The sequence below is a fragment of the Colletotrichum spaethianum genome (assembly GCF_022836535.1).
Source record: "Colletotrichum spaethianum MAFF 239500 DNA, contig37, whole genome shotgun sequence".
Classification (NCBI taxonomy): Eukaryota; Fungi; Ascomycota; class Sordariomycetes; order Glomerellales; family Glomerellaceae; genus Colletotrichum; species Colletotrichum spaethianum.
The window spans coordinates 305,988-331,140 of record NW_026054807.1 but is presented as its reverse complement, the minus strand read 5'-3'; the positions used below and the strand labels follow the sequence as shown (position 1 = coordinate 331,140).

The 25,153-nt window shown below is 52.4% G+C and overlaps 8 protein-coding genes across 8 annotated transcripts; 5 read left to right on the top strand and 3 right to left on the bottom strand.

The window, feature by feature from the left end:
- Window positions 1–656: 656 nt before the first annotated feature.
- ColSpa_10674 (subtilisin NAT) lies at window positions 657–2,327 on the top strand (the record flags this gene model as incomplete). The annotated part of the gene is made up of 2 exons (XM_049276886.1): window positions 657–779; window positions 837–2,327. 2 exons carry the CDS (start codon window positions 657–659, stop codon window positions 2,325–2,327), a joined length of 1,614 nt encoding a protein of 537 aa, XP_049132843.1.
- A 34-nt stretch (window positions 2,328–2,361) lies between these two features.
- Window positions 2,362–3,286, top strand: ColSpa_10673 (uncharacterized protein; the record flags this gene model as incomplete). The annotated part of the gene is made up of 4 exons (XM_049276885.1): window positions 2,362–2,594; window positions 2,642–2,729; window positions 2,810–3,075; window positions 3,217–3,286. The coding sequence occupies 4 exons, from the start codon at window positions 2,362–2,364 to the stop codon at window positions 3,284–3,286; spliced, it is 657 nt and encodes a 218-aa protein (XP_049132842.1).
- A 1,068-nt stretch (window positions 3,287–4,354) lies between these two features.
- Window positions 4,355–6,824, bottom strand: ColSpa_10672 (putative beta-glucosidase D; the record flags this gene model as incomplete). Its single annotated transcript, XM_049276884.1, has 2 exons — window positions 4,355–6,651; window positions 6,710–6,824. The coding sequence occupies 2 exons, from the start codon at window positions 6,822–6,824 to the stop codon at window positions 4,355–4,357; spliced, it is 2,412 nt and encodes an 803-aa protein (XP_049132841.1).
- Window positions 6,825–8,742: 1,918 nt separating this feature from the next.
- On the top strand, window positions 8,743–10,940 carry ColSpa_10671 (iron-sulfur clusters transporter ATM1, mitochondrial; the record flags this gene model as incomplete). The annotated part of the gene is made up of 2 exons (XM_049276883.1): window positions 8,743–10,801; window positions 10,852–10,940. 2 exons carry the CDS (start codon window positions 8,743–8,745, stop codon window positions 10,938–10,940), a joined length of 2,148 nt encoding a protein of 715 aa, XP_049132840.1.
- A 4,577-nt stretch (window positions 10,941–15,517) lies between these two features.
- Window positions 15,518–16,246, bottom strand: ColSpa_10670 (uncharacterized protein; the record flags this gene model as incomplete). The annotated part of the gene is made up of 1 exon (XM_049276882.1): window positions 15,518–16,246. One exon carries the CDS (start codon window positions 16,244–16,246, stop codon window positions 15,518–15,520), a length of 729 nt encoding a protein of 242 aa, XP_049132839.1.
- A 1,491-nt stretch (window positions 16,247–17,737) lies between these two features.
- On the top strand, window positions 17,738–18,984 carry ColSpa_10669 (aldehyde reductase 2; the record flags this gene model as incomplete). The annotated part of the gene is made up of 3 exons (XM_049276881.1): window positions 17,738–17,990; window positions 18,087–18,467; window positions 18,545–18,984. 3 exons carry the CDS (start codon window positions 17,738–17,740, stop codon window positions 18,982–18,984), a joined length of 1,074 nt encoding a protein of 357 aa, XP_049132838.1.
- Window positions 18,985–20,996: 2,012 nt separating this feature from the next.
- Window positions 20,997–21,336, top strand: ColSpa_10668 (cholesterol 7-alpha-monooxygenase; the record flags this gene model as incomplete). Its single annotated transcript, XM_049276880.1, has 2 exons — window positions 20,997–21,066; window positions 21,116–21,336. The coding sequence occupies 2 exons, from the start codon at window positions 20,997–20,999 to the stop codon at window positions 21,334–21,336; spliced, it is 291 nt and encodes a 96-aa protein (XP_049132837.1).
- Window positions 21,337–21,634: 298 nt separating this feature from the next.
- Window positions 21,635–23,811, bottom strand: ColSpa_10667 (uncharacterized protein; the record flags this gene model as incomplete). Its single annotated transcript, XM_049276879.1, is given in 2 exon segments — window positions 21,635–22,768; window positions 22,783–23,811. 2 exon segments carry the CDS (start codon window positions 23,809–23,811, stop codon window positions 21,635–21,637), a joined length of 2,163 nt encoding a protein of 720 aa, XP_049132836.1.
- Between the last annotated feature and the right edge of the window lie 1,342 nt (window positions 23,812–25,153).

Here is a 25,153-nt window from a genome sequence, read left to right as displayed (position 1 = left end):
CGCTCGCCCGAATGGCCGAACTTGACTTCAAAAGCGTCTTTTCTCATCGTACCGTTCGCCGACATATCAAAAGTCATGAGATGAGATGGGGGCAAGGCGACCGTGGAGCACCACAGAGGAGATGCTTCCACGGACGGGCGTGATTCAGACCCGAAAGACCCAAGAGCACATTTGCGCAGATTCAAGGTCCTCATCTCGGTGGATCTCTTGGCGGATGCGACTATGTTGCTCGTCACCCTCTCTCCACGTACGAAGGTGGCCGAGCAGCGAAGAAATTCACTCCAGCCTCGGTTCCTACGAGTCCCTGCGGTTTGTCCAGCTTGATGAGAAACGACACAATTCTCGACGAGGCCGTGGCACACCCTAACTGCCGCTATCAACAGAACTCGGCCTTGGCTCATCCCGAAATGGCGGACCGGGGCCCAAAGCCGCTTTCGACCTACCTGTCCGAGGTTGGCTCGTCTGCAGGAACGAGCCTATTTGGCCCTTGTCCACGCGACGCTGCGGGTCATTAGATTGCGACGGCGGGGACCGCGACTTGCGCGATGAGGAGGAGGTGTGATGTGCGTTGATCGTCATATATCAGAGTCTTCGCTGCTTCGCGGCCGACACCATGACGATCGGATCCAGGCCAGTCAATTGAGCTGGGTTTTATAATGCGTTTCGCTCAGCTATTGCCCGCCCTGGTGCTCATTGCCAGGGGCGCCGCGCAGGACGATGCCGGAGACCAAGTCAAGGTCGAGGTCGAAGCGAAGCGATTCATTGTCGAATTCGCCAGCGTATGTCGCGCACCACTCACCCACCCCCTTTGCAACCGCCCCCGCTAACCAACCCAGGGTGTCCGCTCAAAGACCAAGCGTGACGAGCTCCTATCCGAAAAGGGGATCAGGGTGCTCAAGACCTTCGAGTCCGCCGTCTTCTCGGGCGCAAGCCTCGAGACAGACAACCACAACCTCGACACGCTCCGCGTCCTCCCCGACGTCGTGGGCGTCTGGCCGAACAGCAAGGCCAGGCTGATTGCCCCCGTCAAACGCCAAGTCAGCGTCGACCCCGGCACCGCTGACGCGCACGCCGTGCACTGGGCTACGGGCGTCGACGAGCTCCATAAGGAAGGCATCCTCGGCCAGGGCGTCAAGGTCGGGATCGTGGACACGGGCGTATGGTATAAGCACGCCGCGCTCGGAGGAGGGTTCGGCCCGGGGTTCAAGGTCGTCGGCGGCTGGGACCACGTCGGCGACGGGTGGAAGGTTGGCGCGGCGAAGAAGCCTGACGCGGATCCTGCTGATGAGCAGGGCCACGGCACTCACGTTGCGGGCATCTTGGCTGGGGAGTCCGAGTCGGGGTGGACGGGCGTGGCGCCCAAGGCGAGTCTGTATGCGTACAAGGTCTTTGGGTCGGGCGATGGGACCGACCAGGCGACCATTATCGACGCGTTCCTCCGGGCGTACGACGACGGGATGGACGTCATTACGGCCAGCATCGGCGGCCGAGGCGGGTTCGCGAACAACGCCTGGGCGGTGGTGGCGAGCCGGATCGCCGCGCAGGGCGTCGTTGTCACCATCGGCGCCGGGAACTCGGGCAACGGCGGGCCCTACTATGCCAGCACTGGCAGCTCGGGCGAGAACGTCCTCAGCGTGGCGAGTGCGGAGGTCAGGAGGAACTCCACGGGGGACACGGTCCAGCCGTCGTATTTCACGAGCTGGGGCGGACTGTACGATCTCTCGGTCAAGCCCGACACTGCGGCGCCCGGCACGGACGTGTTCAGCACCTGGCCGGGAGGCGACGACAACCAGTTTGTCTTGCTGAGCGGCACGAGCATGGCGACGCCGTACGTGGCGGGCGTGGCGGCGTTGTACATCTCCCAGCATGGCGGAAGGGGTGTGCACGGCAAGGACTTTGCAAAGGATCTCGCCATGCGCATCATCTCGTCCGGGGCGTCGCTGCCGTGGCTGTTGTACGGTGGCGGTGCGGACTCGGCGTTCAGGGCGCCGTCGCAGCAGGTTGGCGGAGGACTCGTCGACGCGAAGAAGGTCGTCAAGTACGCCACTAGCTTGGAGCTCCGGCGGTTCGGGTTGAACGACACGCTGCACTTCCGAGCTGACCAGGGGGTTGCGGTGAGGAACACCGGCAAAGAGAGAGTGAAGTACCGATTCGAGGTGGAGAGCTGGGCCGGGGTCGAGCTGCTCAACCCGTACGACGAACGGGATCCGGCGGAGACGCCGAGGATTCGATATCGCCCCGAGATAGTCCCAGCAAACATCTCCGTCGACATTGGTCTACCGGGCGAGTTTGAGTTGGGACCCGGGGAGGAGAGGAAGGCAAAGTGAGTCGAATGCCCGAGGCTTCACCCAGCTTGACGAAATGCAGGAGAGAGTACTGATTTCGGCAAGATTCGTTTTCGAGCGGCCCCAGGGCGTCAACCAGACGGCTCTCCCAGCCTACGGTGGCCGCGTTCTCATCAAAGGCAGCAATGGAGAGGTCGTCGCTGTGCCTTTCCAAGGGTTGGCGTTCGATCTGAAGGAGCAGATGCAGAGCCCGTTTCATGGGACTTATCCGTGGCTGAGGTCGACGACTGCTTACAGCAACAAGACGACGTGGGTTTTTGTCAGAGTCTGATTGGGGCGTACTAACATCGGGACAGGTTCACTTTCGATCTCGGCAGCGCGGCGCAGGACTTTCCCAAAATTTTCATGAAGATCAAGTGGGGGACGAGAGAAGTCCGCTGGGATGTACGTCTCATTCATCATCTTTCCGTCTCCGTTTGCCAAGTCTGGAGGAACACGGAACGAATAGTTGCTGACGGCCGCAGATCTACGAGTCTGCCTTTGACGAAAAACGAGACTGGGAGTACCCGCCGGTTCCCGGCCGCCGGAGCTACATAGGCTCGGCCACCTCCTGGGCTGGCGCCGGCAGCTCTTCCAGCTTCAACCCGGCGCGCCACAATGCGAGCGACGTGATCACGCTGCCCGAGACGGACGTCGCAAGGAACGCCCTGACGACGGGCGGGTTCACGACGAGTTATTGGTGGTTTGGGCGGTTTGCTGATGGCAGTGCCGTTGGGCCGGGCAATTACACGTAAGTTCAAGACCGACGTCACTGGTCGAACCCAAAACAAGAAGAGGCTTCGCAGTAAAGTTGGTCTGAGCTAACTGACGATACCACCAGGATGAGGTTCGCAGTCTTGGTTCCGTTTGCGAACCCCCAAAATGCGAACAGCTGGAAGGGCCTGACTACAAAGTTTACTGTCTTGCCGAAGCCTGGAAACGGTACTATCACAGAGAGGTAGGGATGAATCTAGGACTTTTAAACGACGACGATTCTTTCCAGGTGGAAAGTAAGTAGCGGTATCTAAAGACTCCCCTGCACGTCACAGGCCCAACGTAGATGTTGGAGAGCCACAACAACTGCAAGGCTTGATCAGGGGCTGAGGTCACGGGGCCAGAAGACTTTCTCAGGAAACAACGACTGTTCAGAGCCTAGATATACTTTGTCCCTTTACATAAATTAATATACCCTCTGAATCGGTGCAAGGGCCGGGTATCTCTGCGATCCCAGGTCACTGATGTCTGTTCAGATACAACTTCATTCTTCAGACCATAAGTTACCTTCTAGTCGTCGCCAAATCTGCAGTGCTCCTGGCAAGACGGTTTGGACGCACTTTTAAGATCTACTTACGGAGGTACGCCAGGCCGGGCTTGGAAAGAGCCTGGTAGCTGGGTTAGGGCTTCGTACATGGCGATCGCACCGGAATGGACCGTGAAAGCTGTAGAGTGAAACCATATTGATAAGTGTTGGATTGGGGCTCGTTTTGCTTTGGGCATTGACGCGGATAAGATCAACAGATGTGGCGAACAGAACGAAAGGCAAGTCTGGCTGCTGTCAATAGGTTTTTATAATCATCAACAAAACAGAGACTCGTCTGGGACACCTTCGCACTGGGAGTAAGTTCGAGCCAGCGAACCGCAACGGTTTTCTTGCCAGTTATCGTGACAAGGGGTTTGGTAATGGGCTGCTAGTATATCAAATAAGGACCAAAGAGGGGATCGTCATTGAACTCCTTGAAGCATGCGATGTCAAGACACATCGGAGTCGAGATCGCCATGCGCTATCAAATTGGAGGATGATTAACGGAGGGCAGCTCGCTGGTCTAAGTTCTACCAGAACTTCAATGGATAATTGGCTTGCTGAGGGAACATGTGCCAAGTGTGCTGCCCGTGGATGAGTTGGTTTGAGGAAGAAACAATGAGTTACAGTGAAGTATCTATTCTATGGTCTATGGCACAGGTTGCACAATCTAACGTCAAGGACATATAAAATTTTGACAAAGTATGTACAAAGAAAATGCGTTCATGACTTAGATAGTCATGTCAGCAGTAGCGCGGATATCCCGCGAGCTGGCACCGACAGAAAAGGTGTACTTTCCGCTGGCAATAGCCCACTTCTGCGCAGCGGTATCCCAGTAGCTGATATCACGTCTGCGGAGGCTGAAAGTGACGTCGCCAGCGGCACCAGGTGCTAGATCAATCTTTGCAAAACCGCGAAGGATGCGAGGAGGCTGGGCGGCCTCAGTAGGGAAGCTGATGTAAAGCTGGGCAACCTCGGCACCCTGGAGACCGCCATCGTTCTTGACGGTCGACTTGACGCTGATAACCTCCTCCCACAAGTCCTCCTGGCCGCCGGGGACCAGAGTACCGGTGGGGTACTTGGAGTCGATCGCGGACTGGTTGGTGACCTTGGCGTCAACCTCGCCGTAGGAGAAGGAAGTGTAGCTGAGACCGTGGCCGAAGGGGTAGCGAACGGTCTTGTTCTTCAGGTCGAAGTAGCGGTAGTCGATGGAGACACCCTCGGTGAAGTCGCACTCCGCAGTGTAGCAGATCGAGACGGGGTAGTCATCGGCGCTCTTGGCAATGGTGTGGGTGAGCTTGCCGCTGGGGTTGACGTCGCCGTACAAGACATCAGCGATGGCGTTGCCGCTCTCCTGACCAAGGAGACCAGAGTAGATAACGGCGGTGACGTTCTCGTGCTCGATCCAAGCATCGAGGAGACGGGGACCAGCAGTGTTGACCACGACGACGGTGTTGTTGCAGTTGGAGGCGACAGAGGTGACCATGGTGTCCTGTTCATCGTCGAACAGCGCACTGCGGTCACCACCCTCGCCGGAGTACGAGTTGATGAAGGCAATGCAGACTTCGGAGTTCTCGGCGTAGTTAGTGAATGAAGGGGTCGTGGCAGTGCCCGATCCCAGGTTGCCAAGGCCGCCGCCGCCGCCGCCGCCCATTCCACCGCCAGTGCTGTTGCCGCCCATACCACCACCCATGCCGCCTCCGGTGCTGTTTCCAGAGAACCCGCCGGGAGAGCTACCACCGCCGCCCATGCCACCACCCGCGCCGCCAGAAGAAGAAGAAGTGTAGGTATTGTTCAGAATCCACCAGATCATGCTGTTGTCCTCAATGGCACGGGAAGAGATGGCCTGGAAGGGGGTGACAACGTAGGGGAGGGAGAGCTGACCGGAGCCAGTGCCAGTGACAAGGTGACCCTGATAGACGTCGCTATCGGTTCCTACGACACTGAAGGGCTGGTTGGGACCAGCAAGAGCGGGGCCGGCGTGAGCGCCAAAGAGAGAGATGGTGCGAGGCTTCTTCAGAGGCAGTCCGAGGCCGGATACGTTGGAGTTCTTGAGCAGGACGATGGATTCGCCGGCGACCTGGCGGATGAGCTTGGAATGGTTGCCACGGACGTCGCGGTACTCAGTGGTTCCGGCCTTGGAAGGCTGCTTGCCGTCATCGAGACCGACGTAGTAGTAGCCAATGACGTTGCGAACGGCCATGTCGTCGAGACGGTCCTGGGTAAAGCTACCATTGTTGATGCCAGCATTGAAAATGTCTTCAGTCCAGAGGCTGCTTGAACCGTAGTCAAGACCGGCGTTGGCAGACCCGTAGGAAGTGGTCTGAGAGTTGACGTCGGGGAAAACGAGGCCAAGGTAACCCATCTCTTTCTTGAGGACGGCGCTGATGAGGTCGTTGTTCTCGCAAGAGAGGGTGTCGTTGACGCGGGTCATGCCACACATCACGGCCATCATACCGGCTTGGACACCATCGGCAAAAGGCCAGCCATAGAGCTCGTGAATCGTCTTGTCGTCGGCGTTGGAGGAGTAGACGCTAGTGCTGCTCGAAGAAAGACTGGAGGATCGGTTCGTCTCCTGCTCGTTCAGGAGGAAGTGGCGGCCACCAGCAATGACACCGGCAGAGTTCATGCCAGAAATGGCCTTACCCATGGCAATACCGGTGAGGTAGGGGTCCGCACCGAAACTCTCGGGGGTCCGTCCACCGTACGGGGTCCGCCCGAGAGGACCGGCCACGGGACCATTGATAAGGTTGTAACCCATGCCATAAAACTCGTCGCCAATGGCCTTGAACTGCTGCTCATAGAGCTGACGGTTCCAGCTCATAGTCAAGGCGTTGGCCATGGAGAAACCGGAAACATAAAACTGGTAGTTGATGCCAGAAGCGCCATCTTTGTTATTCAACGCCGTCCAGGTGGCGTTACCGGTGACGCTTTGTCCGGTGATGATGGAGACTTTCTGGGCATTGTTGAGCGTAGCGACAAAAGCTTTGGCCTTTTGGTAGGCATCATCGTAGCGACCGAATGAGACTATGAATAAGGCTCAGCTGAAACATTCTGGACAAGTCGAGGTGCTTGTTTCACATACCATATCCGTCAGACAGAATAGCGCTTGTGGTTGAAGCAGTAGAGTTCGAAAGAGCGAACGTGGACGAAGCGAAAGACAGCGCAGCGAGAGCGCTGGCCGAGGTTGAAACTCTCATGAAGGGCAAAAGAAGGTTGATTTCAAGCAAGAAGAAAGAATGTACAAGCCGAGTGTTCGTCTGAAGCCTACATCTTGGCGAAACATCCCAACTTATATCGGGGGTGATTCCTTATTTCTCGAGGGAACAGTTTCTTGCTCCGCCATCATCGTTGCGCGGCCGGTGGGGAAATATCGCCGATTTCCGAGCTGACCTCCGTAGTCTACCGCGAGGACGATCCACGTTGGGCCCCATTTATCGGGAAACTTCCATCTGCCGGCATGTGGGAGTTGGTCCCGGGATGCCGGTGCGGTTGACATGCTCACCCCCACGTGCGTTCAGGCTCATCACTCAAAACCCGAGCAAGTGACTAGTGTCGGGGTATTAACAGGATGACAGGTGAGCTTCTTGCGTTCTCGTTCAAACTTGCCCAGAAATTCCTATTGCAACCAGCGCCGAGTAACTTGACCGGGTGTGGCCCATTGCAGTTTTTTACGAGGCAAATGGCGAAGAAGCGCCATCGCGAGGCATGACGAAAAGGGGTATGAATTAAGGCCCGAAGATGCTCCACCCTTAGTCACACCTTTACCAGGCCTTATGAGCCTTTAACGTGCATCGATTAACTGTCCGGGGTCTTTTGTGTGTAATTTTTGTTTTTGAGTCTGTCGGAAAACCCGGGCTTATTATCGGGATTTCCGTCTCTAAGTAGGCGACGCGTGGCTTGCCCCTTAAACGGCTTTTTGGAAATCACCGTTCCCTGCAAGAGATCAACGCGATCTCGTCAATTCAAAGAGACCGCGGTCTCGCCCTATCGCCAGTTTTCCCAAAAAGAAGCAGCCATTCAATGCCGCATCCTAGCGTCGATCCAGGCGTTTATGAGCTTACCATGTGGGCAGCATTGGGCTGCCACAGCGCAGCACACTTGGCGGTGTAATCAGATGACATGAGGACTAAGACTCGGTACATGGCCAGTGGTTGGAACTCCCAAGGCCCAAGAAACCTCTGGCTTTGCAAGAGCGCCAATAAGAAAGAATGTGATTGCGCTGCAAAACTCCGACTTCAGTTCCACAAGGGCTAGCATTGGGTGACTGTGACGCGCTTGCCGATGACTTCAGAGAAGTGGTGCTAAAGATCGAAAGCTGTATAGCAGAATCATACCGTGGTTTGTAAAAGACATCGTCAGGTCTGTGCATCAGATGCTATTCACGTTCTTCCCCTGCTGGTAATCGGTTCCCAATGAACACAGTCCGAACGTCGTGGACACAGGGTACTTCAGGGTTTTGGTATGAGAGGCCACAAACCCACGTTCATTTCCCTTGTTGTAGTTGAGACCATCCACTGCATGTCTTTGATACATAGAAAGGCTCATGCTATTTGAGCGGTAGGTTGATGACTGTTTAGCCGCATAGTCCCAACCCAACCTAGACGGATAGCTAGAGAAAATCTGGCCCCACCTTGTCATGCTGTGTATCAGCAAAAAAAGTTGTCTCGGTGAGGATCGGTGGCCCTCGGTGAAAACCCGGGTACCTTGTTGGTCCTCGGTGAGTGTCGGTGGGCAGGTGTGGAGACCAATCGGGCGGGCTCTCAAGGTGCCTAAGGCGCAGGCGATTGCATCATTCCGACCGAGGAGCTCGACTAAGCCGAGCCCGCTGTTTGCGACTTTCCCGCCTATGTGTGCATCATCGCCGCGACCAACACCTCGAGCCCCGCCGATTATTGACGAACTTCCCTCTCTCCAGCCCGTGACCAATTGTGGTCTTGTGTCTGCCGTCTCAATCCCTCAATTGTGGTGAGTTGCGCCCAGTATAAACCCTTCCAAGCATTCTCCGGAAGCATTTCAATCGGTAGCCCGGCTCGAAATGTCCCCGCCATCGCTGACCGAACCTCGCGCAGAACACACGAGGAAAATGATCGAGCTGCGGCGTAGGGCACGACAACGATGATAATTCGAGCCGTAACCAGGGCTCCTTTGGCCTGCCCTCGGGGCATCACACATACACAGTTTTGTCGTCCTCCTTGGCTCCCCCAGAGCCCGCGAGCTCCGATCCGCATCTTCCAGACGAGCGCACCGGCAAGACGCGAGCAACCGAAGAATCCGACGACGACAAACCCTGGCGATGGCGGCGACAAATCCTCCGAGAAGGCATTGAAGGCTGAGCCCGTCGTTGTGAAGGCCAAGAAGCCTGCCGCCGCCGTCGACCCTCTGGCCACGCCTGAGAAGAGCGCACAGGAACAGCGCAAGGCCGACTGGGCAATCATGAAGGAAATGTCGCAGTACCTGTGGCCCAAGGACAGCATGAGCACAAAGTTTCGCGTTGGGCTAGCCGTCTCTTTGCTTATTGGCGCAAAGGTCCTCAACGTGCAGGTCCCATTCTACTTCAAGAGCATTGTCGATTCCATGAACATCGACTTCGGCGCCACCGGCGGCACGGCGGCAACGATAGCGGGAAGCATGATTGTGGCATACGGTGCGACGAGGATAGGTGCGACGGTCTTCCAGGAGCTGCGCAATGCCGTTTTCGCCTCCGTGGCCCAGAAGGCGATTCGCAGAGTCGCCTGCAATGTCTTTGACCATTTGCTGCGGCTGGATCTCAGCTTCCACTTGTCCAAACAGACTGGCGGTCTGACGAGAGCGATCGACCGCGGAACCAAGGGAATCAGCTTCTTGTTGACGAGCATGGTTTTCCATATCCTTCCAACGGCTCTGGAAATCTCCATGGTCTGCGGCATCTTGACGTGGCAGTACGGCGCAAAGTTCGCCGCCATCACCATCCTCACGATGGTCGGGTACACTGCCTTCACAATCTGGACGACGGCGTGGAGAACAAAGTTCAGGAGGCAAGCCAACGCGGCCGACAACAAGGCATCGACAGTTGCTGTGGACTCTCTGATCAACTACGAGGCCGTCAAGTACTTTAACAACGAGAAATTCGAGGTTGCGAGATACGACCAGGCCCTGCAGGCCTACGAGAAGAGTTCCATCAAGGTTGCCACTTCCTTGGCCTTCCTCAACAGCGGACAGAACATCATCTTCTCGTCAGCCTTGACTGCCATGATGTACTTGGCGGCGGACGGCGTTGCCCAGGGCACGCTGACCGTCGGTGACTTGGTCATGGTCAACCAGCTGGTGTTCCAGCTGTCGGTTCCCCTCAACTTCCTCGGCTCCGTGTACCGTGAGCTACGGCAGTCCTTGCTTGATATGGAGACGCTTTTCAGCTTGCAAAAGGTCAACGTCTCCATCAAGGACGCCCCCAACGCGAAGCCTCTGGCCTTGTCCAAGGGTGGTGAGATCAGATTCGAGGACGTTACCTTCGGCTATCATCCAGACCGTCCCATCCTCCGCAACCTCTCCCTCACCATCCCTGCTGGCAAGAAGGTTGCTGTTGTCGGCCCTAGTGGCTGCGGCAAGTCTACCCTCCTCCGCCTTCTCTTCCGTTCATACGATGCCCAGTCTGGCCGCATCTTCATCGACGACCAGGACATCCGCCAGGTCCAGGTCGACTCTCTTCGTCGGGCTATTGGAGTTGTCCCTCAAGACACTCCTCTCTTCAACGACACCATTGAGCACAACATCCGTTACGGTGACATGTCAGCGCCCCAGGATCGGGTCATTGCCGCTGCTCAGCGGGCACGTATTCACGAGATCATCGAGCGGTTCCCTGATGGATACAACACCAGGGTGGGAGAGCGTGGTATGATGATATCCGGTGGTGAGAAGCAGCGTCTGGCCGTTAGCAGACTACTCCTAAAGGATCCTCCCTTGCTGTTCTTCGACGAAGCAACGAGCGCCCTGGACACCCATACTGAGCAGGCGCTCATGCTCAACATCAACAGCATTTTGCGTGAAAAGGCGCGCACCAGCGTTTTCGTGGCTCATAGACTACGCACCATCTTCGACGCGGATCTCATCATCGTGCTCAAGGAGGGTAATGTGGCCGAGATGGGTACGCACAGAGAGCTCATTGACCGGGGCGGGCTATATGCTGAGCTCTGGAGTGGTAAGTCACCATCGTTGCCTTATCTCAAGATTTACTAACATTCATTTCAGCCCAGGAGACGCTGTTCGATACCGACGGCCTAGAGAGAGAGCACTCAGAAGAGGGACAGGCTGCCGCGAAACCGCCTGCAGAAAAATAGGCACGTCACGTAGAAACTCCCTGCATACCACATTATATATCATTTCAGAATACTACGCTGGCTTCAAGGATGAACATTGAAGGATCACAGACATATTACCCGTTGAAGCTGATAATAGTTGGTATACCGAGCTTTGTGGTGAACACTCATCTGAAGGTAAAGTCGTCGACATACGTATTGCCTACGGACGAAACAGACTATCATCAGTTTTGGTCCTTGAAACAGGGTCCTTACTCTTGAACTGTCGTCCAGAGAGAAACGACATTCTGTTCTTCCAACTAGTAGGGCTCAGCCTCTCATGATGCACCGGCAACTCGGAATCTCTGTGTTCTGTAGTCGACATCCATGTCAATCGCTCCTTGTCTTGAGGTGCGTAGCATGTTGCACTTCTGTCAGGCGACTTGAAAATCCTAGACGCCCATGCTAAGATCAGATCCCATTTGTAGCCATAGAGAAATGCGAGTCCAAGCACCCCGACTGTCACAGGTAACGCCGAAGTCCAGAAGATCTTCTGGTCGCGGCTGATATCCCTGATGTCGGTGGTGTTCATCCCGAAGAAACTTGCAACAAATGAACTGGGAAGGAGATAGGTATTAGTCGAAACACAATTCATGGATGAGCATGGATCCTTACAGTGGTAGAAAGAAAAGAGTCACAATGGTGAATACACGGATTGCTTTTCCGTGGCCCTCATCGAGTATCTCAATCCTTTGCTTTGTTTCGTCCCTCAACGTTCTGGCCTTTCGTTGCAGGATCGATAGTGCTTTATCTCGTTCAGCAAGCCTCCGTTGTTGTCTGCGTATGCACTTGTTCTCAAGGTTGAATGAAGCCTTGCGTTCTTTATAGTACAGCCGGTTTGTCGTTCGCGACCTGAAGGATAAAGGCGAAAGAAGCTTCTGGTAAGACTTCAACAAGTATGACTGGGAAGTAACCACGGTTCGCAAGGCTTCTAGCTCCTCTTCCAGTGCGTGGATCTCAACGAATGCCTTCCTATTGGGTTTTCTGTTGGTGTTGAACCATAGCCTAGAAATCTGGTTGCGATAATGAGCGATCAAATCCAGTTTCCTTTCAGTGCCTGAAATTTGGATGTTGTTTTGTAGATTGTTTATCAAACATGCTCCCAAGAACTCGGGGCCGATCGGGGCAATGATGATTCTCTCCGAGTCTCCCTTGGTGGTACCCAACATGATGATGTCTTCTTTGGCCCTAATGAGGTTTTCGCAAACGCGTCTTGACGTAAGCCGGCCGGCTTCCTTTAGTCGATTCAATCTGCGCTCTGCATTGCGACTATAAGACGAGCCGGACTTGACGGCAAATCTGTTCATCCAAGAGAGCTCTTTGGCTTTGAGAACAAACATGCTGAGTAGCCCTTCAAAGGCACTGACTAGACTACTCGGTAATGGGGGTCTGCAGCTATCGGAGCCGAACATGTCGTCTGGCGCGGTGACACTACTAACCAGCTTATGTAGCTCTGATGTTTGATCAACAACGTTTTGGACTTCCCCGTAGAAATCCTCAGCGTTTGAAACAACTTCGTTCTTTATGCGACCTCGTCGTTTGGTTGATGTTTCTGTTCTACTCGTCTGGCAGATCCAAACAAAACACGGATCATCGAATGGTCTGCCTCGTTTCATTGGCTGTGAACACGGTGTACGCATGTGGTTGTCGTGCCAGTGGTTCAGAGCATCTTCTGCAGACTCATACTCCTTACCGTCCTGGCATTTACCACAATGCGAGAACAGAACATTGCCAGAGTTTTGGAATGCCGCATCTTGCACAATAGAGCAAAGAGATGGGCGGACTACTAACCAAGATCGTTCTTCTGTTTTATCTCGTACGTTCAATGCCCAACGTATTTGCTACGACATGTTCCAATCAGTAACGTTCTTTGATTCAAAGTGTGACAACAAGATGGGATTTTCGTACTCTTAAAATCGCATCAACTGAACCCCAAAATCGCGTGCACAACGTGTGAGCAATGAAACCCCCTTCTTCGGGGAGAAATGCCCCAAAGGCATCCCGAGAAACATCAAGGACTCTTCGTAAAACAAACTCATCAAGGGAGATCCGTTGATGGTTCCGAGGAATGCTATCATAGAAATGTTGTTTGCTGCCCCTAGCTGAATCGGCGTCGAGGTGGTGGACACACTCAGCATCACTATTGGTCAGGCCGTCTGCGGTGTCAACATCAGTGGATCCGAATAACGTAGATTCGCGAGGTTCAAAGCCCTGAGAAGTACGCTTGGTAGCAGGAGTCGATTGCGAATACAGACCTGGCGGAATAGACTCAGGATCTGGCGTCATTGGTGCATCAGTATCAGGGTGGTTATGGATTGGGGTGTGAGCTGTTGAGCTGTCGGTCTTCTGAGTCCTCTTATATCTTTGAGGACACGAGGGCACCGCTTCTGTAAGATAGTTGAATCTCTCGATGAGTTGCGTCTTGGTGCATCCAAACATCGATTTATACCACATTCCAGTGCTATTCGATTCAAGGCTAGCATTGAGATTGCTCAAAAGTTGAAGCAGTGTTCTATCGATCTCGACTCTTGATCTTCTGTCATCTTTCCATGTTAGTCGCCATGCCAGGAATGGAACAAAATCCACATCTGGGATGTCGAGCGGTGGAAATCGTGCTTCAGAACCCCGGCTTGAATAAGCGCTTGGTGTTGGTCCAGGAACCGAATTTAAGAATGACTCTGCCCTGTTTGATGGCGGTACAATAGTCTCGTTAGGGTCAAACAGGCCTGATAGTTGTTCTGGGCCAAGCGGTGGTGAATTATGAGAATAAGTAAATGTCGACGCGGTCGAAGGATTCAAACTTCGTCCAGTAGACGGTTGTCTCGACGATGAAGGAGGTGTATATGGGTCGGTTGCTTGACTATCAGCTGAGCGAGCTGTTTCAAGACGTTGAACCACGAATCGCTTGTCAAGTCGACCACCTGTGTCAAACTTTTCTGCCTGCGAATAGGGGGTTTCATTCTGCCCAAAAAAATTTGGTTAGCAAAGAGGCAAATTTGGTATCTGCTTCGATTTTGCGCACCCAAGCAATCTGTCCACTTCCAAAACTGTTGTAATGGTCCATATCAAAGAGTTCTGGCACATAATCATCTTTGAGGGATCGCGGTAAGCCAGACTCGTGCGGTTGTCTCGACCTGGGGCTTGTCTTGGGTGGAGAGGAGGTTAAATCAACGATTCCGTCGATTGAAGAGCTTTCAGAGTCAGCTTCATTCAAGTGAGACCCGAAAGACATAGTCGATGTCTCAATTTCCATTTCAGACCCGTCACCCTCTTTACCATCTTCTGAATATGATAATCGAGAGCCAGCGCCATAATCCCACATGCTAGGGTGCACAACCATTTGCATGTTGTGACTAGAACTTCCAAATTCAGACAGAAATGAACTGCGCAATTGTTAATAAGTCCAACGACTTTGGATGTAATTCATTTTACCTTCGACGCGAGTATCTCCCAAGACTACTGCGGCTCCCCGCAGTAAGCTTTGCAGATAGGGCACGGAAATCTTCGTCTGGTATCTTGCGGGCTGCGTGTCTTGGTCGAAGGCAGAAAACGTATTCTTCAATGAAGCCTTCTGCAAGTAGCCGCAACCAGATGTCTGCTGTTACCAATACACCGGAATCATCTACCAAATCGTAGGCCATTGCATTTGAGCGCCCCTTATTAACAAGTGAGATTGCGTGTCTCAGAAAGTCCTGAGTAATAGTTTTAGACTGCGTGGTTTGACTGATAGTTGAATAAAAAAAGGAGACGGTTGCTACTTACGACGTATTTGCAGTCTGGCTTAATGACAATATGATACCGACAAGTATCCTTCTCATCAATAAGCCTGATGGTGTATACTCCCGTTGGTGAGTTTATACCATCAATTGTGATCAACTCTTCCTGTATCTCTTCGGAGGACAGCTCGGAACAAGTGATGATCAAGTCTGCTTTTGTGTTGAGAATTTTCTCACTGACAGCTCAAAGTTCAGAAATTCACGGCCTTGTTACTTACCTGCACCAATTGTCAAAGACCAAAGCTGAGGCACTTGCAATGTTGATAAGCTCATGAAATCCCCTTGATCACCCTGCGGTTCGTCATAGGCCCCGTTGTCGTATCCGTAAAGCACCTCTAAGAGACTTCTTGCGTTATGATTCCCATGGTGTCTTTTTCGAGACAAAGTGTCTGCGAGAACTAGGTAAGGTGCAGACAAGAACACAACAGGCTCCGTATCGAATGTTTCATCGCCTGGATAACTTCCGAGAGACCTGTTGTACCTCCCTATGTATTGAATAGTCGATCCAGGTTCTATGTAAGACCCGGTCTCCGAAGGCCTCACGCACCTCACTGTGACCTCCTTCAAGACCGTTAAGGCAACTGATTTCAGAGGCTGGGATATGTAGGGGCAGTCTGCCACGAGACTCTGTTTTACTGCGATATCAGCCATATAGTTCCAGGGAAATTTGTTGAAAGGGGCAAGATGACTTACTTTCAGAGTTTCAGTATTTAATGACTGAGCTTGTAAGTGACTACGATGTGATGAATATCCGAGTATCCTCGCCAAAGGTCATTTGTGTGCTTACAGCCATCTCATGCGAACTGAAGAAGGCGCACTGATCCCATTTCCAGGATCATTGGGGCACACAAGCGTGATTCTCTGGTTTCCTGCCCGGTCCATGTAAAACTCTGCCGCATGCACTGAGTAAAGGTGGGTAACACCGTTGATGAGCTCTGACTTTTCCTGATTCCAAGATGGGAGTCTACCAGTCGAAATTTCGATACCATTATCTCCAAATACTTTTGTAGTGTTGAGGCTGAGAACTCCGGAATATGCCACCGGGCCTTCGAGCTCGTCATGGCCTGCGTCGTCGAACGCTGAGTCCAGGTCGTCATTCGATACTTCATCATAGCCTGCATCTGGTAGTAGGTCTTCTTCAGCAGGCAATTCGACATTGACCCAGTCGAAGCTTCGATTCCTTGTCTGATATATCGGCTCTTCTATGTCTCTGTCTTGGAAGGCTTCGATATCTGATTTGCGATACTCTTCGCTCAACTTCAGAACTTGGTCAATGAGGCGCTCGTCAAGTGCTACAAGCAGAATAATCGTAGTACCCTCTTCGACAAATGGGTAGCCTAGATCAATCAAAGCCCGCTTCGAGACCAGCCTTGCTGGAATACGTGTCTTCCCTTTTTTGGGGTAAGACTCTCGGTGAAAGGAGGCGACACTGGATCTCGATGAGTTCGACGAACCGGACCAAGACTCGTCGCTGCCCTCTTCAAATCGGATTTGCTTGCGCTTTCTGGTCATTTTGAGCGCTCTACAACACGCTGACAAGTCGCCTGTTCGTTCGGGTGCAGGATTAGAGGTTGCGCTTAGGTCTGTCAGTTTCAGCAATCAACCGTGCTGTCGCTAGAATAGACTAGTCTTCGGATCTCTTAGTTTCGAGGCCTGGCGAACTCTCCATGTTTGTGACCACAACCGACAATACCTAGGAATTGTTGAGGGATTTTGCATCAATAGCGTAAGCAAAAATCGGTAATGCTCTGATTTCCGCTCACCGGAGCTATGTCTCAGTAAGCGACTAGCCCCTTTCAAGGCTAATGCACCATGACGCAGCTGACATCGTGTGCCGCAGTCTCGCATCAATAGACCGTATCTAATAAGCTGAGTGGTGGCGTTTTGGAAGAACTAGAATAGTTCATCGATGAGATCGACCTCGGCTCTTGGCATGGAAATGACAAGATTATTAAAGTAATTACATATACTCTGCTGTCAAGAGTCAGCTCTCAGTCCTCTAAATAAACTGACACAACCAAGGGAACCCCGGTCGCAGCTACATGTGACCCTGGTGAGTCGGATTTTTACACATTATATCATCTCCCACCGTGTGATAATGAACCTATTTCGTGCCAAAACCGATACTATTCTCTTAAGGGCCTATCTTTACTCCGAAACTATTGGTTCCTGAGTTCTTCTTTGGTTGGAAGTGCTAATCAACGGAGTTCAACATTGGTTTACCCCGCCCTTTAGCAAGAAGAAGGTCCATTGGCGCCCGGTGGGATAAACGTCACTGGCCCAGGAATGAATGATGCGAGCTGTTCCAGCTTTGGAAACTTTCAGATATATGACAACGCAAACAAAAAACGACTGGAACAATCTACTCACGGTAGAAGGCAATCATTGTGAAAGAGGGGGTTTGCCAGGTTTCTGATCGACAGCTTGCCGCACTTAGTATAATTTCATGAAGAAACATTTTCAAGTGGCCGGCGAGCGACTAAACATTGCTCAACAAAGGAGGCCACTAACAGTATTGGCTGGCTAACGATGCTAATACCGGCCAGAAACGAAGGCAGCAGGTTATGGAAACTTGTCCGCATATATTCACTCAACAAGCGTTTGAGATGGGCCGCCTTACAAGCATCGACAACATGGGAACAAATGGGCTAATTTACGTCACATAATTATTTCCCCCAGCTTTGAGCGGACAAAACCCACCCACTCCGCCTCAGGTTTCGGCGGCATCTTGTCGAGCCCGATTCACCGACCCACTTAAGGAGTCGTTCTCGTTGTCGAACCGGCGGTCTAGGCGAGACAACGATTCCTTGAGAGTATCGAAGGTAAGTAGAATGGTATAAATTGGCGTGCCAATTCCGTCCAAAATTTTGAACGCTCAATACATCAGCCGATGTCTCACACTACCTCATCGACAAAAGCCGCTATCCATCAGTTCAGCTGACTGCACCACTACGAGTTGCAGTTATAGAAGCAAACTTCCATTTAAGCTATATAAACGTCAAGATGGCCTTGATTGAGAACCCAGCTCTTCCGATGGGGTCTATTGTGGTCGTTACTGGCGCCAATGGATACATCGCATCTCATATCGCCGACCAGTTTATAAAGAAAGGATATGTAGTCCGTGGGACGGTCCGTAACCCCACCAAAAGCGCTTGGCTCGTTCCCCACTTTGAGAAGGCGTACGGAAGAGGAAAGTTCGAACTTCACATTGTTCCGGATATGCAAGCCGATGACGCCTACGATGAGGCCATCAAGGGTAAGTCATGGAACGCTCTTTGTCTTCTTGTATATTCAAGAACCACTCTGCTCTGCTGAGCATGCCTCAGTTTACACGATGCTAACTGAACTATAGGTGCTGCTGCGTTTGTTCACACAGCGACAATCATCGATTTCAATGGCGATCCCGCCGAGGTCATCGGAGGAGCTGTAAAGTGCGGCATGGTCGCCATTGAGGCAGCATACAAGGAGCCTAACATGAAGCGTTTCATATTGACATCATCTGCATCGACACTGATGCCCCTCAAGAAGGAGAATTTTTTTGCCTTGAAGGGTCAGACAGTGGACGTTGACACTTACGGGCATGACGCTAAGGAGTTGGCATGGGCGCCTCCTCCATGGGGTATCGAGCATGGCGGTGCCATCTATGGTGCTAGCAAGATGGAGCAAGAGCAAGCCATATGGAAATACTACGAAGAGAACAAGATGAGACGTCCCGAAATTGTTGTCAATTCAAGTAAGCAAAGTTTTCTCCCAACCCGCCTTCCGAGGTTCGTTTTCAGACACATAATTATTAACTTCTATCGGTGTCAGTCGTTCCCGACTTTAATTTTGGTAGGAGTATTGACCCGGTCAACACCGGGGGCTCATCTTCTTTCGGCTTCATAGTAGAATTGTTTAAGGGAAAGACTCTGCCTGAGCTTTGGCATCTGCCGCACTATTTCGTGGATGTCGAGGATGATGCTGCCTTGCACGTGGCGGCAGCCATACTTGCCGACGTCAAAGGCGAGCGCATTTTCGCCTTTGCTCACCCAATGAATTGGGACATGGTTCTAAGCATTCTCCGCAGACAGAACCCGGACCGAAAGTTTGCTGAGAACTTCCACAATGAGGAGTACCCGGTCACAGTTAAGCCCATTGCCAGAGCCGAAGAACTACTGAAGAGACTTGGGCGGTCTGGTTGGATATCACTCGAGAACAGTATTGCAACAAATACTGAGCACTTGAAGACTTCCGCCGGCGACCAAGCATGAGCAAGAATTTGCTTACAGTTCAAATCAGTATAGGGCGTGAGTCTCAATCTACAGCTACTATATCGTCACAAGGATACTATATCGAGATGATAAAGGTCAGCACCACCAGTAACCAAGATTGAAGTTTATAGCTTGCCGAGAGAGCCCAAGCTCTAAGTGACTGAGACGCGTAATGGCATAGATTTTCAGGATCAATGATGACTGCACATACGATGTATCCACTCGAGTTTCTACACGTCCCCAAACTAAGACCCGACCATCATGTTTACGTTGCATAAAAATGTGAAAGCCGAGCATTATGATTTTAGGTTTTGAACCTTCGCGATAACGGCCGCTTTGAAGTTAACATAACATGATGAACTGGGAACATGGAATATTAATATCGGCCATCCACGAACTAAGATAGACTCCGACCATGAAACTATGCGTCCCGAAATAAACTCAGTATTCTACCCCTCACGGGGCACGGCGCATATGTCTTCCTACCTCGGCCCAACACCTCAACATATATGACCATACCATCATCGTTTCTGATCATTAGCAAGCAATGGCTTCAATCGATGCTTCATATGAATTTGCATCTTCGCGGGGGCTTTTTCAGTCCTTACAAGGCTATATGAGAATGTCTTATACAACGTGGCTTCTTTTTGACCGTCTTGATCATCTTCCTCTGGCACTTTTCCCAGCAAAAGGCTAATGAGCCACCAAGCTTGCCTGAACTTATTCCCTATATCTCAAACACGTACCAATACATCACAAACAATAGTAAATTCCTCGAGAGAGCGACCGAAGCTTTGAAGAAAAGCGGTATCGTCAAGTTCAATTTGGGTACTTCTACTGTCTATCTGGTTGCTGGATCTCACAATGTCCAAAAGCTCTTTCGCAACAGTTTACACAACACTCTCAGCTCCGATAAGATCGTTGTCATGGTAAAAGGCCGTGTAGAAAACATGACGGAAGATGACGTGGCAAAGATGTATAACGACAGGTCGGGGAGGTTGAAGACGCCAGCGCCGGGGATAGAGAATGTGCTTGAGCATCAACGCTACTGGGTCGGGCTGCATCACATTTTCGATGAGCACCTGCTCCGTGCAGAAGCAACGGCTCGGCTGGCCCAATCATTCATACTTTTTTTTCGGAGAGAAGCTCGACCAGCAACCGTTAAAGGAGTGGATTACAGTACAGTTGTTCAAGTACTTGAAGAAAAACATGGCGGAAGCTGCCACGATCTCTCTTGCAGGACGCAAACTCATAGAGGACCATCCGGAGTTTGTGGATACCCTTTGGGAGTTCAACGATATTAGGATGCAGCTTATGTACCTCTTGCCTTCGTGGTATAATCCGAGACCGAAGCAAATCCAGCAAAAGACATTCTCGATGATGGAAAGGTTTCTGACGAACGCTTGGTCGTCATTTGACTGGAATGGTCCAGACGTCGACGCTGATTGGGAACCGATCTTCGGCTCGAGACTTCAGCGCGAACACTCAAAGCATTGGAACAATAAAGGATTTTCGATTCAGTCACGATCCGGCATGTATTTCTCAAACATTATGGGGTCAGTGTATAAGCAAGATTGGGGAGTAGCTGTTTTTTGATTTGGTTGCTCATCTGACGATTTTCAGAATTAATGTAAACTCCGTTCCACAAACTACTTGGGCAGTCGTGGAGGTCATCAAGGACCCATCGCTTTTTAAAGCCGTACGAGACGAGGTCCAGGAGGCGTTTATCAAGGACTCTAAAACCAACTCAATCACTTTCGACGTAGCAAAACTTATGACTCTGCCGTTGCTGCAGTCGATTTATACCGAGACCCTACGACTGCACGTGTCTATCAATGTCACGCGAGAAGTTCTAGAGTCCATAGAACTCGATGGATATCATTTGAGCAAAGGTTCTCTGGTGCAAGCCCCGAACCAGATTGCGCATCTCGATGAATCTGTTTGGGGCGTTGAGGGTCATCCTGCATCCGAATTTTGGGCGGAGCGTCACATCAAACACGTCGAGAAAGAAGATGAAACTGGGCATAAAGAAGGCAAAAGAGTTCTCTATGGCTGGCAGACCAAGCAGTTTCTTTCCCTATGGTAAGTACTGTGGCTGATTAGACACGGCCAGGACTAATAGATTCCTCAGGCGGTGGTGTTTCCATGTGTCCGGGACGGCTTTTTGCCAAACAGGAGATTATATTGGCGGTTGCCATGATCGTATCTCGGTTTGATATTGAGTTTGAGAACTGGGTCAAGTTCGATGGATCGATTGCAGACCAGCCACCCGTCAATGAGAAGGCGTCTGTTGGTGCTGGGTCTGTCCTGCCAGACCGGGATGTGAAAGTCGGATGGAAAAGGCTATGGTGAGATATGCCAAATGGTTCTTGATGCACACAGACAGGATTATTATCGCAAGGAACATGAATGAATGGACAGTCTTTGGTTTAAACACCGGGGCATTTTGTTAAAATGTTACAACCATCATTTATATACCCTTCTCACTTCTACCGATTCAATTCCTTCCGCACTATATCATCTTTGGGAAGGTAGAATTTGAAAGCCAAAAGGTTTTGTAGTAAGATAATAGCGTTAGATGTCATGATCATTATGACTAAATATGAAAATACAATTTGGTATCAAATGCTTGCTTGACATCAATCAACTCTTAACCCATGCGGTATACTGCATCCTTCTTAAAGTACTTGCTGATGTCGTTGTCCTCGCCACAGCGTGTGCAGGTGTGGAAAACCTTAGCTCCTTCATGTCCTGGGCCATAGTGGTCAGGGCCCATATTACTGGATCCCAGGCCGGTGGTGCCAGGGACATGGGGATTTTGCATACCTTGGTTGAATGGGGGAGATCCGTTGCGTCCTTCGTAATGACCACCTTTGCCACCGGCCACATTGCCTTGAACGCCTGAAGTGGTGGAAGACTCGTTGTAGGGGTCAAGCATGCTCGTTCTGGGAACATCAGGTTCATGGCCGCTGATGCTGGAGCGAGAGTGACCATCAACACCACCAACGCCGCTGCCGACACCGCCGCCGACACCGCCGTGGGTGTTAGAAATACCGTGGGACGCGGTGTTGTTGTGGCCAATGCCAGAGTTCAGACTACCGGCACCGGTGTTGCCCGCGCCGTAACCAGACTCATGCATGTCATCACGGTGATGACGGTGGGCAGCCTGGCCAGCAGCCATGGCGGCACCCGCGCCAACGCCTGCACCGATACCTGCGCCAGCGGCACCATGGCCAGTACGCTCGCGACCCATGTCTCTGTCTCTCATCCGGGTGTCGTAAGGATCGCTGGTGCTACCGCCAGCGAGAGCCGCCTGAGGATTATGAGCAGCGCCGTGGACACCGCTGTAAGGGTCGCTGCCGGCACCGCCGATACCGACGTTGCCGCTCTGGTTGGTGTGGGTGAAGTCACGTCCTTCCATGGAGCGGTCAACGCTGGAAGCAGGGTCATGATGGTGAGTATCAGCGGCATTGTAAGTGCCCCCACCTATGGCCTGAGGACCTCCTCGGCCGATACCAGACTCGTTAGGGCGCAGAGGCAAGTCCTTGTTAAGAGTACCAGAAGTACCCTGGGTTCCGCGAGTACCGGCGACACTGTGACCATCGCGTCCTACATCGCCCCAGTATGGTTCCTGGGTGTTCCGAAGGTTCCCGCCAGGGTACGGCTTGTTGTGACCGGGGCCGTGTCCAACATCAACACCGGAGTCAGTGGGGCGATGGGTGCCGGTAAGCCCGGTGGCAGGCGCGCCACGGTGATCACGGTCAGAGTCGACACGGGGGTCAAGCTTGTTAGCCGCACGTCCACCATGGGGACCATGGACTCCGTTAGGGTCGTCATAGCCGGTAGTGTGGTTATAATCGGCAGTGTGGTTGCCGGCGATACCACCGGCAGCTCCGCCATGAGGGTTGCTGTTGAGACCCCGGCGTGACCGGTGCCGGTGCTTGTGCCGTAGGTATTGCTTCCGGTCAAACCAGAGCCGGGAGCGCCACGGTGGTCACGGTCGGAGTCGACGCGGGGATCAATCTTGTTAGCCGCACGTCCGCCATGTGGACCGTGGACTCCATCGGGATCATCATAGCCGGTAGTGTGATTGCCGGCAATGCCACCGGTAGCTCCGCCATGAGGGTTGCTGTTGAGACCCCCGGCGTGACCGGTGCCGGTGCTTGTGCCGTATGTATTGCTTCCGGTCAAACCAGAGCCGGGAGCGCCACGGTGGTCGCGGTCGGAGTCGACGCGGGGATCAATCTTATTGGCCGCACGTCCGCTATGGGGACCATGGACTCCGTCGGGGTCGTTATAACCTGTGGTGGCATTGCTCGAGTAGGGGTTGTTACTGCCGGTTACACTTGAGTTCGTAGCCGTGCCATGAGTACCGCGAGTGGAACTGTTCCCGGTCAAGCCGGTTCCCGAAGTTTGACCATGGGTAGTATTGCTGCCAGTCAAACCAGAGCTAGGGGCGCCACGGTGGTCACGGTCAGAATCCACACGAGGATCCGCCTTGTTCAAAGTCCTCCTGCCGTGAGGGCCGTGGACGCCATCGGGATCGTCATACCCTGTTGCAGTGTTGCTGGTGTGAGAGCCACTGTGAGCACTGGTGTGTGTGCCCGTCGTACCAGTCTTGCCACCGGAGTATCCACCGGTCGTATGGTTGCCGGTGTGGTTGCCTGTGGTGCCTGTGGTGCCTGTGGTGCCTAGAGTGTTGTGCTTGGTGTTTGCGGCGGTGGTGGAATCCGAAGGGAACGCGCCCGGAGGTTGCTCACCCTCGTAGGACTTCTGGGGGTGGTCGTCGCTGTGGAGCGCGTTCTTAATCTTTGAACCCAAACCCATGATTATTGGCTGTTGTTCTTTTGGCTTTCGGGTAGAATTGGAAATCAGATGGTGTTGGTACTATTCGTGTGTGTGTTGGGGTATCAAGGAAGGAGTTTTTGTCCGAGGTAGCTTTGAATTGTGTTGTTATCTGGGAAAATATCCTGTCCAACATGAGAGATCATGAGCATCAAATACTCTCTGCTCAGAACGCAGTTCATTCCATTCTGGCCCAACTATCAATGTGATGTCACGGCTCTCAAGCTGGTCCAGACCAAGAGCTGTCTCGCTAGGGTCAGTCAAGAGTATCAGCGACCCATGTCTGCAGTCCAGATTGTAATGTTATGAGCTCATGTGGAGTAGTTATTGGCAGACAATCAACTCCCAAGACTAAGCTTCTGGTCAAGACGCAGCTTCATGACGGCGAAGGAGGTATTCATGACGTGAGTTGCGGGGACGTGTGATCGAGCAACATCCGCTCCCGCAGTAATAGAAGCTTGTCTCCGATGTTTGGCGCGCCGGCACACGGATCCGATGATGAGCGCCCTGGAAAACAGGGAACGGGATCTCCACCAGGAGAATGGCCGCCCATTGGCAGTCGTCATTTAGGAGGGGCGCCACGAGAACACCTGCCACACAGTTACGTTACGCCGGAAAATACAGGTTTGGCTGCCGCGCCATCGGCAACTTATGTACCACTGTGGCACTGTGGCACTGTGGCACTGTGGCACTCATCTGTGGCGTTGTCAACAGCGCAGTTTTACACGTTCTGACGAAAGAGATGGTCTTCTGGATGCAAGTCCTGGCCAGCAGCCCTGGCGCTCGAGGCCCAATTACGGTACCACTAACGCGTCCAGAGCACCCCATTTGCCGAAATATTGTCGAAGATCTTCAAAACGCACTACCAACGGAACCAGCGGGACAAGAATAGTATTCACAGCAGCTATTTACACGTAGATACAGGGTGGACACATGACGTGATTGCGGTTGTGCAACCAACAGCCTACCCTGGCTACATCATTCAGGGTCTTCGAACACTGGGGCCGTTAATACTACATACTGAGCGGCGTGTTTGCATCTGTCTTTTCCATCTGGTCTTCGACATTTTTCAATGAGACCTATCATCATCCCGGTAAGCATTGCCGCATTGTTTCCGAGATTGCTTGTCTCTGTAACTTTTGCTATTTTAGGTAAATTGTTTGACCATGAGTACCATGTGTCTCGCGAAACCCAAAGCCAGAACTCTCCGCCACATCGTCTTCCACTGAACAATGTCTTTGGGAACATTTCCTCCCCAAATTCAGCTAACTACCTAACTGCTATTTGTCTCCGATGTTAGTGCATCGCTGCTCGATACAGTCAT